The sequence below is a fragment of the Ovis canadensis genome, chromosome 7 (genome assembly GCF_042477335.2).
Source record: "Ovis canadensis isolate MfBH-ARS-UI-01 breed Bighorn chromosome 7, ARS-UI_OviCan_v2, whole genome shotgun sequence".
NCBI lineage: Eukaryota > Metazoa > Chordata > Mammalia > Artiodactyla > Bovidae > Ovis > Ovis canadensis.
The window spans coordinates 70,103,988-70,123,005 of record NC_091251.1 but is presented as its reverse complement, the minus strand read 5'-3'; the positions used below and the strand labels follow the sequence as shown (position 1 = coordinate 70,123,005).

The 19,018-nt window shown below is 35.0% G+C and overlaps 1 protein-coding gene across 2 annotated transcripts in view; it reads right to left on the bottom strand.

Moving 5' to 3' along the window:
- TRPM7 (transient receptor potential cation channel subfamily M member 7) overlaps window positions 1-19,018 on the bottom strand; it is a 106,801-nt gene that overhangs the window by 48,351 nt on the left and 39,432 nt on the right. For both annotated transcript variants that reach the window (XM_069596525.1, XM_069596527.1), the window contains 6 exons: window positions 11,008-11,142; window positions 8,571-8,624; window positions 4,371-4,511; window positions 3,943-4,077; window positions 3,088-3,368; window positions 872-1,100 (listed from right to left, as the gene is read on the bottom strand). In XM_069596525.1, the coding sequence (XP_069452626.1) occupies window positions 872-1,100; window positions 3,088-3,368; window positions 3,943-4,077; window positions 4,371-4,511; window positions 8,571-8,624; window positions 11,008-11,142 (975 nt within the window). The remainder of the gene's footprint in view (window positions 1-871; window positions 1,101-3,087; window positions 3,369-3,942; window positions 4,078-4,370; window positions 4,512-8,570; window positions 8,625-11,007; window positions 11,143-19,018) is intronic.

Here is a 19,018-nt window from a genome sequence, read left to right as displayed (position 1 = left end):
CAGACTTGTCCCGTTAAAGAATCAGATTACAATTTGCTCAGAGAATACATTTTTGTTGTAAATAAAATTCAAGTCTTATGAAATTGCTATGTGCTTAATTTTACCCTAAATCTCTCTGCAAGTGTTCCATGTCATAACGTAATTACTCAAGTTGTATCCTATAAACAAAAAGGTTTATTTCTAAACTGGTATGTATTATTCGCAAAATCTTAAAAGCACAAAGAAATTATAATTGTGTATCAAGGTTTCTATGATAACTGTATATCAAGGTTAATCTTTCACCATTATTTTTAATGTATGATTAGTATTTATTATCCACTTATAATGGTCTGTGATTAAACTTCTTGCATGATCTCTGCCTTCCATATTTCTGTGCCTTATTTAAGACACAACAAAAAGGAAAGCTTAAAGCAAAATCTCTCACTATAATGAAACTGAGAGTACCAGTTAATATTTTACCCAAATTTTAACCATGAAAACCAAGCAGATCTAATATATGTGAAGTAAAAATTAAAAGTAACATAATTAAGTTAGTAGATATGGGCCAGGATCTAGAATTTTAGAATCTAGGAATCTTTTCATAAAACAGCAACTTTTTTTATGGCTGCACAGGGCTCTATAAATGCCAACACTCCCATTCCCATTTGTTGCAATCATGCACCTGGCTCAAACTGGGAAAATAATCATTATACACCACATCTGAAAAGAATTCAGAGTGAAGGGGGAAAAAGGAGGCCATTTAATGCCACTTACAATAAAATGCCAACACAACAATTCTTACTGCCCTTACATTTTACTATACTGGTGGGCTAATTCCTCTGTTCTTTTAATCTAATCACACACTTAATATTAAATTATTTCCAAAGTATACCTTGTACCAGGAATTTTTCCTCATATTCAGCCTTCCCATCCACATATCAGATAACAACATCTGCGTACACGTGTGAGCTACAAAAGGTCTAAGTCTTGAAGAAACTGCTAACTTAAGACAGGTAGAATTACTCCAATTTTTCAGTTCATAAGTGAGCAATTTCATAGCCATGGTTTCATCTTGTCTGAAGGATTGTTCCAGTAATTCAACTGCCAGTTGACCAAAATCACTATCAAAAGATAAAAGCCAAAACATATTCAAATTACCAAATTGCAGTTTTAAACCATTATCTTCAGGGTCATTCATAACATATTCCAATTTTTTAACATTTTCAGACACACTTGGGGAATTGTGAGGCATCAGAATAGCCCTGTTTTCAGATATCCACTACTCTATGGAAATTGCAAAGTATTAAAATATGTCACATCAGGAACAAGATTGAAAATGTGACTCCAGAGCACTTTCCCCTGGTCATAAAAATAAACCTACAGACTCATATGAAACTAAAACTGACAATGTTCAGACGCTCTCTTCAAAAAGTCTCTATATAATATTTCAAATAGTAGAAAAGGTTGGTACCCAATAGAGAAAAAGATGTATGCAGGTCAGGAAGCGTCAGTTAGAACTGGACATGGAACAACAGACTGGTTTCAAATAGGAAAAGGAGTACATCAAGACTGTATATTGTCACCCTGCTTATTTAACTTCTATGCAGAGTACAATATGAGAAACGCTGAGTTGGCAGAAACACAAGCTGGAATCAAGATTGCCGGCAGAAATATCAATAACCTCAGATATGCAGATGACACCACCCTTATGGCAGAAAGTGAAGAGGAACTAAAAAGCCTCTTGATGAGAGAGGAGAGTGAAAAAGTTGGCTTAAAGCTCAAGATTCAGAAAACGAAGATCATGGCATCTGGTCCCATCACTTCATGGGAAATAGATGGGGAAACAGTGGAAACAGTGTCACACTTTATCTTTTTGGGCTCCAAAATCACTGCAGATGGTGACTGCAGCCATGAAATTAAAAGACGCTTACTCCTTGGAAGAAAAGTTATGACCAACCTACATAGCGTATTCAAAAGCAGAGACATTACTTTGCCAACAAAGGTCCATCTAGTCAAGGCTAGGGTTTTTCCTGTGGTCATGTATGGATGTGAGAGTTGGACTGTGAAGAAAGCTGAGCACCGAAGAATTGATGCTTTTGAACTGTGGTGTTGGAGAAGACTCTTGAGAGTCCCTTGGACTGCAAGGAGATCCAACCAGTTCATTCTAAGGGAGATCAGCCCTGGGATTTCTTTGGAAGGAATGATGCTAAAGCTGAAACTCCAATACTTTGGCCACCTCATGCGAAGAGTTGACTCAATGGAAAAGACTCTGATGCTGGGAGGGATTGGGGGCGGGAGAAGAAGGGGACGACAGAGCATGAGATGGCTGGATGGCATCTCCGACTCGATGGATGTGAGTCTGAGTGAACTCTGGGGGATTGTGATGGACAGGGAGGCCTGGCGTGCTGCGATTCATGGGGTCGCAAAGAGTTGGACACAACTGAGCGACTCAACTGAATTGAACTGATGGACTAACCAACCTAGTATGAAAAATATCCTAATCTTCAATCCCTGGTGAGTTGATCATAGGATCTGTTTTAGCTATTTTCATAACTCCTATTCTCTTCCAAAGAGAGTCCATTTGCAGGGAGGGAGGTCCTATTCTCTATTATAAAGCTTTCTATCAATACAAACTACAGTTCTAGCTTAATATTCCATTACTCCCCTAAGTAAACTGTAAAACTTCTGGGAATTGTTTCAGTCTTCTGCACATGTAGCTCCACCATATGAAATGCCTTTCCAGTTGAACTAAATTTATTTCCTTAGAAAACAGCTTAAACTTCCCTTCCTTCCTTACTCTACCACTTCAAATGGAAATTTACCTAATCTAATTGATATTATGTGCAACTAATTAGTAAACTGACATCTGGCATTTCTTTCTTGCTGAAATATTTAACTCTTAATTGTAAATGATATAACAACCTCTTTTTTACATGCCTAGGTCTCTTAATTTTTTTAAAACAGACTTAAACATTTAGAAAGTGGATTTCTCCTAATTTTACCAATAAAATTATATATACACATACCCAATTAGTGCATGGCACTATAATCTCCACTTAAACCCCATCTATATTTTTAAAATGTTTCAAATGATAAAATATAACTTACTTGGAATATTGTTTCAATTCCTCTGAAGTATCATCTACAAGGTCACTCTGCTTTGCTTCATATGCCATTGAACGATAGATCTTACAGGCAACTAATGCTTTAGCCATTGATTCTTCACCATGCTGCCATAAAAAACGGGCCATAACCTGCCTCTTCATGAGGCAAGCCCAAATTAATAGTTCATTAAGTGGATAAGGAAAGCGCTTGGTTTCTGGATCATCAATATCCACAATTTCATCTTTGGTTCTTTTCTTCTTTCCTTCTTCCACAGCTGTATCAATCTTCAGGAGGAAATAAATATTATAAGGCTCATTAAAATAAGGCCATATGACACTCATGTGAGAATTTTAATAAAATGTCATTTATTTGATTTTTCATATAAATGTACAAATAAAAATAAATTTTATATATTTGATTTTTATTACAATTCAAATTCATTTTATAGAAATGTTATTCCCCAAAAATGTCCTTGTAAAAGTTTCCAAGATGAGAGAAAGGGCCTCAATATTTCCACTAACATCTGATAAAACACAGTTCTAAGGAAAGAAAAGTTTGGTACCACCTTTGTCTTGCATGCCATTAATCAAGTAAATATGGAATAAAAGAAGGCAGTTAAGCAGTGACCAAAATATCTAAAAATTTTGATTATCATAGCTAAATATGAAAAACTTAATAGAAGTATTACCTCATATTATTTTTTGGTATATAGGAAAATGAAAAATTGAGGATATAATACTATACCTAAAAACAAAAGATAATTCTTACTAAAACAAGTAACTTTTATTTCATAATACCAAGTAACTTAAAAAGAATAAAATCCAAAAGCCAGAACAGGTAATATTTAAACAAAAATACCTTTGGTCGGTAGGGCTGTGCTGTTTTAATGAAATGATTATGCCTCGTTTTTTCCTTTTTATCTGCTCTATTGCCAAAAGATTCCTGACTCTTTCGCAACTGAGGAGTGCTGCTCGAGGTATTTCGGCCAGACCTCTGAAAGCAAGTTTATTAGTTTTTACATATTTAAATACGCTGTTATGCTATGAAAATTAAAAATCTATTTTTACATATACATGTATATATAAATGTGTGTATACACACACCAAAAAAAAACAAAACCCAACATGATTTCTTTAGGATTTCAATTACAAAATATTTCTAAGTACTCTTAGTTGAAAATCTTGTTTTTAAGACAATTCTGTCAATACTTTTACCATTCTAATATGTTAATTTTTATAAGCTCATTTTAAAGCACATCTATATCACTTCCCCCAAATATTACATACCCGATTATTTCCACCAAGACTGTTATATATTAATCGAAAACGTTTCCGAGTGTAGGTGCATCTATAGGTCCCTCCCATAAGATATTCAATAACAAGTCCTATATCAATTAGAGTGATCTTATATCCTGGAGGAAGATTCCCCTGGAAACAAAACATTAATTTTAAAAAGGCAAAATTGTATTTCTCAATGTTTCCAAGCCATGCCTAGCAATGTGTCTATTACTCTCCAAAATAACAAATGTTTACTTGCTACAGAAAGCTGGAGTTGCCAGCAGCTACCTTTACAGACTGGTTCCAAATAGGAAAAGGAGTACGTCAAGGCTGTATATTGTCACCCTGCTTATTTAATTTATATGCAGAGTACATCATGAGAAACGCTGGACTGGAAGAAACACAAGCTGGAATCAAGATTGCTGGGAAAAATATCAATAACCTCAGATATGCAGATGACACCACCCTTATGGCAGAAAATAAAGAGGAACTAAAAAGCCTCTTGATGAAAGTGAAAGAGGAGAGGAAAAAGTTGGCTTAAAGCTGAAACTCCAGTACTTTGGCCACCTCATGCAAAGAGTTGACTCATTGGAAAAGACTCTGATGCTGGGAGGGATTGCGGACAGGAGGAGAAGGAGACGACCGAGGATGAGATGGCTGGATGGCATCACTGTCTCGATGGACATGAGTCTGGGTGATCTCCAGGAGTTGGTGATGGACAGGGAGGCCTGGCGTGCTGCAATTCATGGGGTCGCAAAGAGTCGGACACGACTGAGCGACTGAACCTTTACAGAAAAGAGTGACTTGCTTCTGTTTCCTTTTGTAAGAACAAGGATTCTGAAGTTTGAGGTCCCAATAGTGTGGCTCAGGACAGGAGTATGACTTACAGTAGGAAGATAATTTGATCTCTCCACTGTACTAACACTTCACACAGAGGCAAAGAAAGTTCTAAGTGCCAAGTATTCCATCTCACCATGGCACACAAGTTGTACTTTCCTGCAAAAATAATGCTTTAAATGTTTTCAGTTGGGACCATTAATACTTCTATTTTTAAACCAAAATTATATTGGCTATATTATAGATTACACAAATTTGTATAGCCTTGACTAAAATTCAACTACCACTTACAACACTATTCACAGCTAAGAAATCTTTTTAGAGTATCAATTTATGAATTGGAACATAAGCCATTTTTTGAGTTTGGAAAGACTGTCTCAGAAAGCACTATTGGTGAATTTCATTAAATAATCTTAGAAGGGTTTAATCATCAGTTAATTTATATATTAACCAATTCTTCCCTACTATAGTCAACATTCTTTCATTCCCCTAATTGTAATTTTATTAACTTAGTACTTTTTAAAATGCTTATACTTTTTATATTTTAGCTACACCTGTGAAGTTTCTAAGTAGACATCTATGTTCTTTAGGTCACCAATTTAAAAACTAATAAAAATATATTTTCACCTTAAATACAAGATTTTTATTTTTATTTTATCTTAAGCAATCTCAAAATATGTTTTATGACTGAAGATGTCATGTATGATAGATACTTCAGTTTGTTTTTTTAAAATCTGACAAATACCCTTATGTTGTGAATTCACTTGAACAGGAAATATTTAAATTAAGAAAAACAGGAATTTCCCTGGTAGTCCAGGGTCAAGAATCTGCCTTGCAATGCAGGGGATGCAGTTCAGTCCCTCATCAGGGTATTAAGATCCTTCATGCCACAGAGCAACTAAGTGCGCATGCCACAGCTACAGTCTACTTGCCACAATGAAATATCCCTCACAATGCAATGAAGATGCCACATGGTTCAAGATCCAACAGAGCCAAACATATAAATATTTTCAGTAAATTAATTAAGGAAAATAATGTGAATTACCTAAAAAAAAGATAATCAATTTTTCAAACTATACAAACAGCTCTTATAAAACTATTTTTGAATCAGAATATACTCAAGTTACTGCTTGTACTTTAGGATTTTTCACTTATGGAAGTAGAAAAGTTGGGCTAATTACTATAGAGTCATCATTGTAAAAGTAGTTAACAGAACAAATCTCATATGTGAGATTTCCAGAATTAACTATAGCTCTGCTAAACCACCTAAGTAAATCACAATGCAAATGTGTTTAAGAAATTCTTGGATTGAAAGTCTCCCCCATTATTCAGGCTTTCTGGGGAGAATGAAAAAGAAGCTTTAATGACTTAAACAAACAAAATTACTGTAAAATGTCCAGAAGAGGAAAATCCATAGAGAGGGCAAGGAGATTAACCCTTATGGCAAAAAGTGAAGAGGAACTAAAAAGTCTCTTGATGAAAGTAAAAGAGGAGAGTGAAAAAGTTGGCTTAAAGCTCAACATTCAGAAAACGAAGATCATGGCATCTGGTCCCATCACTTCATGGGAAACAGATGAGGAAACACTGGAAATGGTGTCAGAGTTTATTTTTGGGGGCTCCAAAATCACTGTAGATGGTGACTGCAGCCATGAAATTAAAAGACGCTTACTCCATGGAAGGAAAGTTATGACCAACCTAGATAGCATATTCAAAAGCAGAGACCAAAAGGAAAAAAAAAAAGCAGAGACATTACTTTGCCAATAAAGGTCCATCTAGTCAAGGCTATGGATTTTCCAGTGGTCATGTATGGATGTGAGAGTTGGACTGTGAAGAAAGCTAAGTGCCGAAGAATTGATGCTTTTGAACTGTGGTGTTGGAGAAGACTCTTGAGAGTCCCTTGGACTGTAAGGAGATCCAACCAGTCCATTCTGAAGGAGATCAGCCCTGGGATTTCTTTGGAAGGAATGATGCTAAAGCTGAAGCTCCAATACTTTGGCCACCTAAAAGACTCTGATGCTGGGAGGGATTGGGGGCAGGAGGAGAAGGGGATGATAGAGGATGAGATGGCTGGATGGCATCACCGACTCGATGGGCATGAGTTCGGGTAAACTTCGGGAGTTGGTGATGGACAGGGAGGCCTGGTGTGCTGCAGTTCATGGGGCTGCAAAGAGTCGGACACGACTGAGCAACTGAACTGAACTGAATTGAGGGTGAAGTCAAGTAGGAGTAAGGAGCAAAGAAGGAACAGAAGTGAGGAGAAAGTGCTAATAGATATGAAGTTACTTTAGGGGACTACTGCAAATACTCTAAAACTGTGGTAAAGGTGACACTACCCTGAATACAGAAACGTCACTGAACTATACACTTTAAGTGGATGAATTTTATGGTATGTGAAACACATTTCAATAAAACTATAAAGATAAGCATGTGGGGAAAAATGAATTAAAGTAAAACATTTTAAGTGAAGTTAAAAGTTCTTTCTATAAAATGTCAGTTTCATTAGATATGTTATACAACACAGAAAGTGACACTTCTATCCAGTTTTCAACCGTTCAATAGCACACTCACACTTATTAGCAAGTAAAGAATTTTGGAAAGTAAGCGTTTTCATGCAGAAGCTTTAAAAATAATTCAATTAACTAAATACAAGTACTTTTTCATCAAGTAAAATAAAACTGTTGGACATCAATAGTTTACATTGTTATAAATTTTAAAAATAAATGTTTAAAACTATTAACTCACAGAGAATCCAGTAGAAGAGAAGAGAAATATCAGTGTATCAAATTTAGTCACCACAGAATGGCTTTAGATCATATGACAGCGTTACATATGCAATTACTACCAATACTGAATATAAATGGGGGAGAGGGAAAAACGACGAGAGCTGGTGGCAATAGGCGGGGGTGGGGTGGAGTGAGGGGACGGAGGATGAAAGACATAGGGAGAAAGATAGAGAGCATTTTCAGCCTTTTTATTGGCAAATCTGCCATTGAAGATCACCAGTGTTTCTCTCAATGTCTTTATTCAACATCCTTTAAACGTCCAGGGAACAAATTTCTTCTGAACACAGAGAAAGAAGATATATCCTATCAATGATCATCTTTTATGGACAAATGAGCATCATGAAGTTCATCATACTCTATCCTGGATGACCAGAAGCTCAGGTCTTAATTTCATAAACTTTATTTTTCTTGATTTCTAATATATTATGTTCTCTACACCTGTATTATCACAAATTTATCTCATTTTATTTTGATCTTAAAAAAAGTGATCTTATTGCTGATTTTAAGATGTACAGAAATGTTTTTAGAAATAAATGAAGTATAAATGATTTTAAAACAACACTTTTCAGAAACAAAAATAATCTCTTACCTGCTTGACATCTCGTACAAGATGAAATAGCATTGGATTAGTTGGGCCTTGTTTCTTTAAAGAGAAAAAAATCAGAGCAAACTATTATTTTTCTTCTAAAATAACTTTTTTTTGGTTACTTATAGGACTTTTGTTCTTACACAAATTACACTGTTTCTGAGTTATAGAAATTCTGTTCATAAAATGGAACAAAGAAAAAGATATACCCATTTCACACTGTCATTTACCTTAAACAGGATATATAATTTCTTATGTTCTTACATTTATTTTTGCAAAAACACAAAAGCTTTTGTTTTCTAACAGTCATGTAAACACTGCAAGCTTCAAAATTATATGTTAAATTTAATTTGTATTTCACTGATAGTAGAAGCACACATTCTCTTTCCTCTTGTTAAAATGTCCATCTCTGTTTCTGTTATTAATCACCAAGTTTCAGCAATATATTAAATATTTTGGGTAAGAAACCTTTAATATTTATATATGCTGTCTTTTCCCTATTATCTTAATTCTATTAAATGAAATGTTACAGTAGACTAAACAAGTTTCATTTTTACATAATCTTATTTTGAGGGTATCCTATATTTTGAAAAAATACCCACTATTATCTCTCTCATCAAGACTGAGATAAAAGAGCCAAAAATATATTCTTCTCAACTTTTTAGAAGTGCCCTCATCTATATAAAATTTACTGCAATTAATTCAATACAGCATAAATCAAGAGACTTACTGTCAATATTTTAAATCTGGTGTTTAAAAGAAATATCAAATAAAAAGTTTCTCCTACCAAATTTTTCAAATGAAAATTTTCTGTGTTATAGTTAATTTTTTATGAGGTTATTAGTAATCAATTCAAACTACTTTTCCATTTTTATATAATAGGACCCTGATACCAAAAAGTTTGAGAACCACTGCTTTATCATGGTATATATAATCCCTTAAACTTTAAATAATTTTATCAATAATTGATGTGGAAAGGTAACTATTATCTTAATAATTTTGAGTTATATTATTAAAACATTACTTGCCTTGCTAATTGGATCAATTTTTATTTTTACTGTTTTATACTTGCTTTACATTTCAGGAAAAAACCTTACTTCAGCACAATGAATAATCCATTTAATATTACATCTGTTCTCTAAAGACAGTAGAATGCCAACAAAGTTCAGTTTGACTGTGTTAGACACTATTAAAGGAAAAAAATGGGGGGGAAATAGATATAATCCCTACTCAAAGGAAACTTAAGGTCCACAGTAGAAGATAAAATTTTACTTAACAAACTATGACATTGGGATTTACTGTACCAATGCCTTGGCATTTGAAATAAGTTTAAACAAAGAATAAAATCCAGTAACTGGGTAAGCAGTTTGGAAGAAAAATGCAGACCAGCACTGAGTAAATACCAAACACTTTCTAAAAAAGCTTATATTTAAGGGAAATAGTAGATAGATGATGTAGCTGAAACAGCCACTCTATAGGAAGATGGGAGTTAGGAATTGAAAGGCTGAGTGACAGAAATAGCTGAGGCAAAATTTCAAAAGCTGGAGAGCTTTGAAAATTAGTCTAAAGGCCTGAGTATTATTCTCTACATATCAAGGAGCCATCAAAAAATTTTAAACTGGGAAAGCTATGATAAAATATGTGACTATAAGAATATTTGGGTTAAAGATTTAAAGATAGACAAGGAGATTAGATTATTGAAGTAGTAAGGCTAGAAATGACTGAATAGTACAAAGACATTACGAATGCAAAGGTAGAGATAAAGAGGTAGAAACTGATGAATAAAGGGAAACAGCTTAGCAGAGAAGTCAAAGTTAGATAGCTAGGATTTGGTCATAGTACTCCTCAAGTACTATTGGTAACGAAAAATTGTAAGAGTAGTAGTTATTTACCTCTGAATGTTAGTGACATTAAATTTGAAACATAATGAGAAAAGCTTTGTAAAGGGAATAATTAGTTTTCAGGAGCTCTTTAAAAGAAAAAAATGAAAAACAGTATGTAAGCTAACAGTATATACCACAAGGTCAAAATCATAAATAGAAACAACAAAAAGGAGACATGAAAAAAGCAATGTGTAATTTCTCCATTAGTCAAAGGGAAACAAATTTGGTTAACAAATGACCACCAAGAAATAGAAGAAATACAATGGCTCTATGATTAAGAAGCGGATCTTACAAGTTTTAAAAGGGGGGTGAGGTGAAAGAAAGGGTTAACACTACATCTCTTTCCTATGTAGCTATGGTAACAGAGGAGGTCTCCAGAAACAGGGAAAGGGTCTTAGACTGTCATAAACAATCTATACAAAGACTGGGTATAATTTTTTCATGTAATCTAGTAAAATATTAAAGGTTTTATCAATAGGAATGAATATATTCAAGTAAAATGACACTTTCCAAAGATGATAAAACTTAGTCCACAAAGAAATTTAACATAAACTTACAGTGTTGTAAAGTTCTTCCAGTCTAGGAATGGTAAGGAATTTATGCATGCTTACTCCATTTTCAATAAGAAGTTTTACAAATGCAACTCTATCCATTACAAGAGCATCAAGCATAGCTTGTTCCAAGGATCCAACCTAAAACAGCATCAAAATTAATGAATATGTTTCACACATTCTGATTATACAAACAGTTCTAAATGCACGTCCTTAGGATTTACACATATTTATTCCTGAACAGATTTAAAACAAAATTAAAAAGATGCAAAATCTAGAAGGCTAGGACTTAACTATATAGGAAATAGATAAACAGACCTATCTAGAGTAGTATTCCCAAAAGAACATTCTGCAGAAGATCAAGGGTTACAAGGGGGTGGAGGTATAAGAAAGAATCCATCATCAAGTAAATTTGGGGGAAAACAGCTTAGAGCAATGATTTTTAGTGTTTAGGAAAGGTTTTTTTAGAGGAATCATTTTAATAATTAGGGGCCACAACTACATTTAGTGGACAGGGTCAAAAGACACCAGAAATCATGCAGTATGCTGGATAATCTCACTTATATCTCACACAACTTTTTGTTATCCTGTTAGACTCTAACAAATGAAAATCCAACAATTCTGCTTTACATATAAACACAAAGTATTGTCACAGACTTTCTAAAAATACAACTACTGCATAAGTCAGACAAGATTATATTTAGTTTTCTTTAGAATTTTAAGAGATACCATTCACCATTAGAGAAAAATCACATCTCTAACAGCAGCACAACATGCAGCACTGTAGTTTAATACAACACGTGTACCAGTATTTGTGGCACTCCCCTGATGGCTCAGATGGTAAAGAATCTGCCTGCAATGCAGGAGATCCAGGTTTGATCCCTGAGTCTGGAGACAAGAATGGCTACCCACTCCAGTATTCTTGCCTGGAGAATTCCATGGACAGAGGAGACTGGTGGGCTAAGGTCCATGGGGTTGCAAACAATCAGATACGTCTGAGTGACTAACAACTTTTCAACACTTTTAATTGTTTACAGACTCTTTTAGAGACTTCAACAGACTCTAAATAAAATACCCTAAAATTAATGGAGACACAAATAAAGAAATTTCACCAAGAATCTAAAATCCATTAAAAACAATATTAGTATATTTAATACTATTGTTATATTAATATCTTAATAATATCCTATTGCTTTTGCATATTTTTAAATTTTTGATATCATATAATAAAAAAACCTCTGTGATGAAAATCAATACCAAATCATTAGCTTTTTTCACCTGTTGTTTTTTTAATCTTATTCCAATTCTATCTTCAGAAACTTACTATTTGAGGGAGAAGGCTGGAGGGAGGCTTTAGAGGGAGAGAGTATATGTATATTTGTAGCTGATTCACACTACTGTAGAACAGAAATCAACAACGTTGTAAAGCAATTATCCTCCAATTAAGAATAAATTTTAAGAAAAGTTTACAACTATATAACCTCTTTACAGCAGCGTCTAGTACTTCTTCATTCAATCTATCATTGATTTCTATTATTTCACAAAGGGTATGGTCTCCAAAATCTTTTTTAAGTATAAAGACTAAATATTAATTAATGCCTTACACATGATGGATGGATGGAAGATATTTTCTGTGATTTTTTTCACCATTCAGTTCTACCTCATAACAAGGAATATATTTTGACATTGCACTTAAAAACAAGGCACAACTTGTAAGAATGTAACTTATTTTCTTATATATTAACAGTCTGTAACTTTTCATAGCATGTTATTCCTATTTTAGTGTACGATTACTTCCTACTTTCTCTTATCACATATAAATCTGATTTGCTATTAACTTATTCTAACATTAACAACATTTGCTCTATTGAAATATGTTTCTACTATAAATATTTTTCATTTCCCTATCTTCAATGTAATTAGGCCATTATAGTATTTTTCAAAGTATCTACCGAATTTCTTTTCCACATAATAAAAAAAGGTATAACAAAGTTTTTGTTTCAAAAAAGAAGTATTCTAGCCAACTGGGTTTATAATCATTGACCTAGAACAGTAACAAAGCCTGCCAAAATTTTCACACCTGAGGAAAAAAGGCTTAGTTAAAAAAAGTCTGTTTGTAGAACAGAATTTGTTTACATACTCAATGCATACTGAACTCCTATGTAAAACAACTGTCCTGCAGACTACGTTCAGGGTGAAGAAGCATAAAATCGAGCTTCCCAGGTGGTTCAGTGGTAAAGATTCTGCCTGCCATTGCAGGAGATAAGGGAGACATCGGTTTGATCCCTAAGTCAGGAAGATCCTTTGGAGAAGGGAATGGCAACCCACACTGGTATTCTTGCCTGGGAAATCCCATGGATAATGGAATCTGGAGGGTTGTAAGTCCATGGGGTCACAAAGAATCAGACATGACTTAGTGATTAAGCACACAGCACAAGCATAAAATCACAATAGATAATACTATGCAGAACAAATCTTTGAGATAAAACAAATATAAAAAGAAGGTAAAGGCTGTGTTTAAGCCTTTATATCTAAGATAAAAAAATCCAATGAAATTACGCAAGGGAATGAACAGTTGGTTTACTGCTGGAGTTTAACCATAGCTGATTAACATCAGTTTCTTCCTCTATAGTTTTCTAAGAGGGGAAGCAACTAAATAATTTTTAATTATTATTATAGAGAAAATATATTCCCATGATCAAAAAAACATCAAGTATCATAAAACAATATGAATGAAACTGTCCTTCCTTTGCTCCTCACCTCTGCAGATACATCCCACATTAACAGTTTCCAGTAAAATTCCTGACCACACAGGACATATAGATATGTATGAATTTGCCACTTATAAACAGAATTTGGCACAATTAAGATCACACTATGCATACCATCCTGCAATTTGCTGTTTACATTATGTAGCTAGAAAGGTACTAGCTCATCCTCTGTAAAGGCTAGATAAGTGTTCCAAGATATGGATGAACATTTAATTTATCAAGCTTTCTACTGATTCAGACATTTAACAAAAAATTGTGAAGCACTTACTATACCATAGGCTGTGAAGACAGCAGTGAACAAAACTGAAAAAATATTCTTGCTTTCGTAATTTACTTCCTAGGAGTACAGCAATAAACAAACAAATAGCTTTAATGCATTATGGATCAGGTGATAAATACTACAGGAAAAAATGGCAGAGAAACACATACAAAATGATGTCAAAGGGGACTGCTATTTAAAAAGGGTGAACAGTAAAAGCTAATTAAGAAGGAGACATTTCGTCTGAAGCCAGAGAAATAAGAACTTGCCAGCCCAGGTAGGAATCTAGGGGAATAATGCTCCAAACAAAGGAAATAGTAAGTACAAAACAGAGAGCAGAAGCATTTTTGGTATGTTGTAAGAACAATAAGGCCAACATGGCTATAAAATAGAGAGCAAAGGGAACAGCGGTAACAGGTAAGGTAAGAGAATAGATGATGAAAAGTAAAGGTGTGGACAATGTTAAGCCTTACAAGACATCATAAGGACTCTGGATTGTGGTCTGGGTAAATACAGTATGATACACTGTCTATCTGCAAAACAAGAGAAAAGAATGAGAATGAGGAAACCAAACAGGATGCTACTGAAACAATACAATACAAAAGAAGGGTGAGAGTAGATTGGACCAGGATGATAAAACTAGAAAATAGATGAAAGATTTACCAAAGGAATTGTTTTAACAGAAAAGTTAAAAATTAAACTTTCTTGTCTCAGAAAGTGGGAAGCTGCTGTGCCATTTACTAAGGTGAAAAGACTGCAGAAGAAAGTGGTCTAAACATTCAAGAAAACACTATAGTGAGTTTTCTTATACAAAGAACACTTTTTCTTTTTATTTTAACCTTTTAATCAATTTCACCCATTTTGCCCACCACCCACATCTGCCTCTGGCAATTACCAATCTGGTCTCTGTACCCATGAGCTTTTTTTTAAAATTCCACATATAATCCATATGATAAGAGACATCACACAGTATTTGTCTTTCTCTGACTTATTTCACTTAGCACAATGCTCTCAGGGTTCATCCATGCTGCAAATGGTAAGAACTCATCTCTTTTACAACAAGGTAAAATTGCTCTATACACACATACACATGATTTCTTAATCCGTTCATTTTCTGACGGACACTTAAGAGTGTTTCCGTTATTTTGACTGTTTAAACAATGCTGCAATGAACATGAGAGTGCAGGTATCTTTTTTTTCTTTTTCTTCAGCTAAACACCCACAGGTAAAATTACTGGATATGGTAGCTTAATTATTTAATTTTTTGAGGAATCTCCATGATATTTTTCATAGTAGCTGCAACAACTGTGCACAAGCGTTTCCCTTTCTCCAGATCCTCAACAAAACGTTATTTATCTTCTTTTTAAAATCTTTTTAATAATAGCTACTGTAGCTATTTCAAATCCTGAAAGATGATGCTGTGAAAGTGCTACACTCAATATGCCAGCAAATTTGGAAAACTCAGCAGTGGTCACAGGACTGGAAAAGGTCAGTTTTCATTCCAATCCCAAAGAATGCTCAAACTACCACACAATTGCACTCATCTCACATGCTAGTAAAGTAATGCTTAAAATTCTCCAAGCCAGGCTTCAGCAATACGTGAACTGTGAACTTCCTGATGTTCAAGCTGGTTTTAGAAAAGGCAGAGGAACCAGAGATCAAATTGCCAACATCTGCTGGATCATGGCTGCCTTTTCATTTTGTTGATGTTTTCTTTTGTTGTGCAGAAGATTTTTAGTTTGAGGTAGTCTTACCTGTTTGCACTTTTAGGTTTTGCTGTTGGTGTGATTAAAAAAATCATCACTAAAATCTGTCAAGGAGCTTACCACCCATGTAATCTTCTACAAGTTTTATGGTTTCAAGTCTTATGTTTAAGTCTTCGACCCATTTTGAATTGATTTTTGTGTGGGGTATAAGACAGTGGTCAAGTTTCAGTCTTTCATGCAACTGTCTAGTTTTCCTAACCCAAATAATTAAAAAACACTGCCCTTTTCCCTTTGTATAGTCTTGACTACTCTGTCATAAATTAATTGACATAATATGTGCATGAGTTTATATCTGGGCTCTCTATTCTGCTTCATTGATCTATGTATCTATTTTTATGCCACCATCATGTTTAAATTACTACAGCTTTGTGAAAAGTTTGAAGTCAGGCAGCATAATGCCTTCAGCTTTATTCTTCTTTCTCAAGACTCTTTCAGCTACTTAGGATCTTCAGTGGTTCTATACAAATTTTAGAATTGCTTCTTTTATTTTTGTGAAGCCATTGGAACTTCGATAGGGACTGCACAGAATCTACAGATTCCTTTTAGTGCAGACATTTTAGCAATATTGATTTCTATCAATTAGCATGAAATATCTTTCCATTTCTGTATACGTTCTTCAATTTCTTTCATCAACATATTCTAGTTTTCGGTACATACATCTTTCACTTCCTTGGCTGAATTTATTCCTAGGTAATTTATTCTTTTTGATGCAATTGCGAATGAAATTTTCACACAATCAGTTCAGTTGCTCAGTCATGTCTGATTCTTTGTGACCCCATGGACTGCAGCATGCCAGGCTTACCTGTCCATCACCAACTCCCAGAGTTTACTCAAACTCCTGTCCATTGAGTCAGTGATGCCATCCAACCATCTCATCCAGTCATCCCCTTCTCCTCCCGCCTTCAATCTTTCCCAGCATCAGGGTCTTTTCCAATGAGTCGGTTCTTCGCATCAGGTGGCCAAAGTATTGGAGTTTCAGCTTCAACATCAGTCCTTCCAATGAACACCCAGGACTGATCTCCTTTAGGATGGACTGGTTGGACCTTCTTGAAGTCCAAGGGACTCTCAAGAGTCTTCTCCAACACCACAGTTCAAAAGCATCAATTCTTCAGTACTCAGCTTTCTTTATAGTCCAACTCTCACATCCATACATGACTACTGGAAAAACCATAGCTTTGAGTAGACAGACCTTTGTTGGCAAAGTAATGTCTCTGCTTTTTAACATACTGTTTAGATTGGTCATAACATTTTTTCCAAGGAGCAAGCATCTTTTAATTTCATGGCTATAGTCACCATCTGCAGTGATTTTGGAGCCCCCTAAAAGAAAGTCTTTCACTGTTTTCATTGTTTCACTATCTATTGGTCATGAAGTGATGGGACTGGATGCCATGATCTTAGTTTTCTGAATGTTGAGTTTTAAACCAACTTTTTCAGTCTCCTATTTCACTTTCATCAAGAGGATCGTTAGTTCCTCTTTGCTTTCGGCCATAAGTGTGGTGTCATCTGCATATCTGAGGTTACTGGTATTTCTCCTGGCAATCTTCATTCCCGCTTGTGCTTCATCCAGTCCAGCATTTCACACAATAGATTTATGCATATTGATTTTGTATCCTGCAACTTTGCTGAACTCACTAGCTCTAACAGCTTTTTGGTGAAGTCTTTAGGGTTTTTTACATATGGTATCATGTCATCAGCAAAGAGTGACAATTTTACTTCTTTTCCAACTTATATGCCTTTTATTACTTTTTCTTGCCTAACTGCTATAGTGAGGGCTTCCAACACTATGTGCAATAAAAGCAGGAAGAGTGCTTTATTCCTTAACTTAGAGGAAAAGCTTTCAACTTTTCATCATTGGGTATGATGTTAGCTGTAGGTTTGTCATATATGTCTTTATTATATTGAAGGATATTCTCTCCATACCTGCTCTGTTGAGTCTTTATCATAAACAAATATAGAATTATGTGAAATACTTTTTCTGCATCTATTGAATTGATTACAGAATTTTTATCATTCACTTTCTTTTTAAAATAATTTTATGTATTTTTGGCTGTGCTGGGTCATCACTGTTGCATGGGCTCTTCTTTAGTTGCAGCGAGTGGGGGCTACTCTCTAACTGTAGTTTGTGGGCTCTCATTGTGGTGACTTCTCTTGTTGAAGAGCACAGGCTCTAGGGAACATGGGGCTTCAGTAGTTGTGGCACATGGGCTCAGCAGTTATGGTTCCGAGCTTGAGGGTATAGACTCAATAGTCGTGATGCATGTGTTTAGTTGGTCTAGAGCATGTGGGATCTTCCCAGATCACAGATCGAACCTGTGTCTCTTGCATTGGCAGGTGGATTCTTTACCACTGAGCCACCAGGGAAGCCCTTATCACTCATTTTTTGTGATGTATCATGCTGATTGATTTGTAGATCTCCAGAATAAATCCCACCTAATTATGGTATACTGTTGAATTCACTTTCCTAAGATCTTCTCTCAAAAGTTGTTGTCTGAGCAGCTGGGTTCCATAAGTCTGAATCAGGATGCTAAAACACTCCCCTTAGGGACACTAAAAGGTACTGGGACACTCTCAACTACTGGGAGCTAGTAAAAATATAATACACTGCATGAAGAAGCAGAAAGGTTTGAGAGAGAACAAAAAGCTGGGGCAAAGTTGACTGACAAGGTTCATCCCCTACACAAGGCCACCTCTTCAACACTAAAGAGCTGGGGGATTTCCCTGGCAGTCCAGTGATTAAGATGCCATGCTTCCAGTGGTGTGGGTTTGCTTCCTGGGTAGGGAACTAAGATTCTGCACACACCACATGACCAAGATAAAAAAACACAATTGGAAGAGATGGTTATTTCATCTACTGTATAGAAACCAGTACAGAGTCAAGTAAAATAGAGAAATATGTTCCAAATGAAAGAGTAAGAAAAAACAATGAAATGGAGGTAAGTAATTTACCTGAGAAAGACTTCCAAGTAATTATTATAAAGATGCTTACCAAACTGTGGAGAAGAATGAACACAGCAAGAACTTCAATGAGAGATGGAAAATCTAGGACTGTATCAACCAGAAGTCAAAGAACTGAAGAATAAAAGACTGAAGTGAAAAATACACTAACAGGGTTCAACAGCAGACTAGAGGAAGCAGAAGAAAGGATCAGTCAACTTGAAGATAAAGCAGTAGAATTCACCCAATCAGAGTAGCAAAAAGAATTTTTCAAAAAGTTAAGTTAC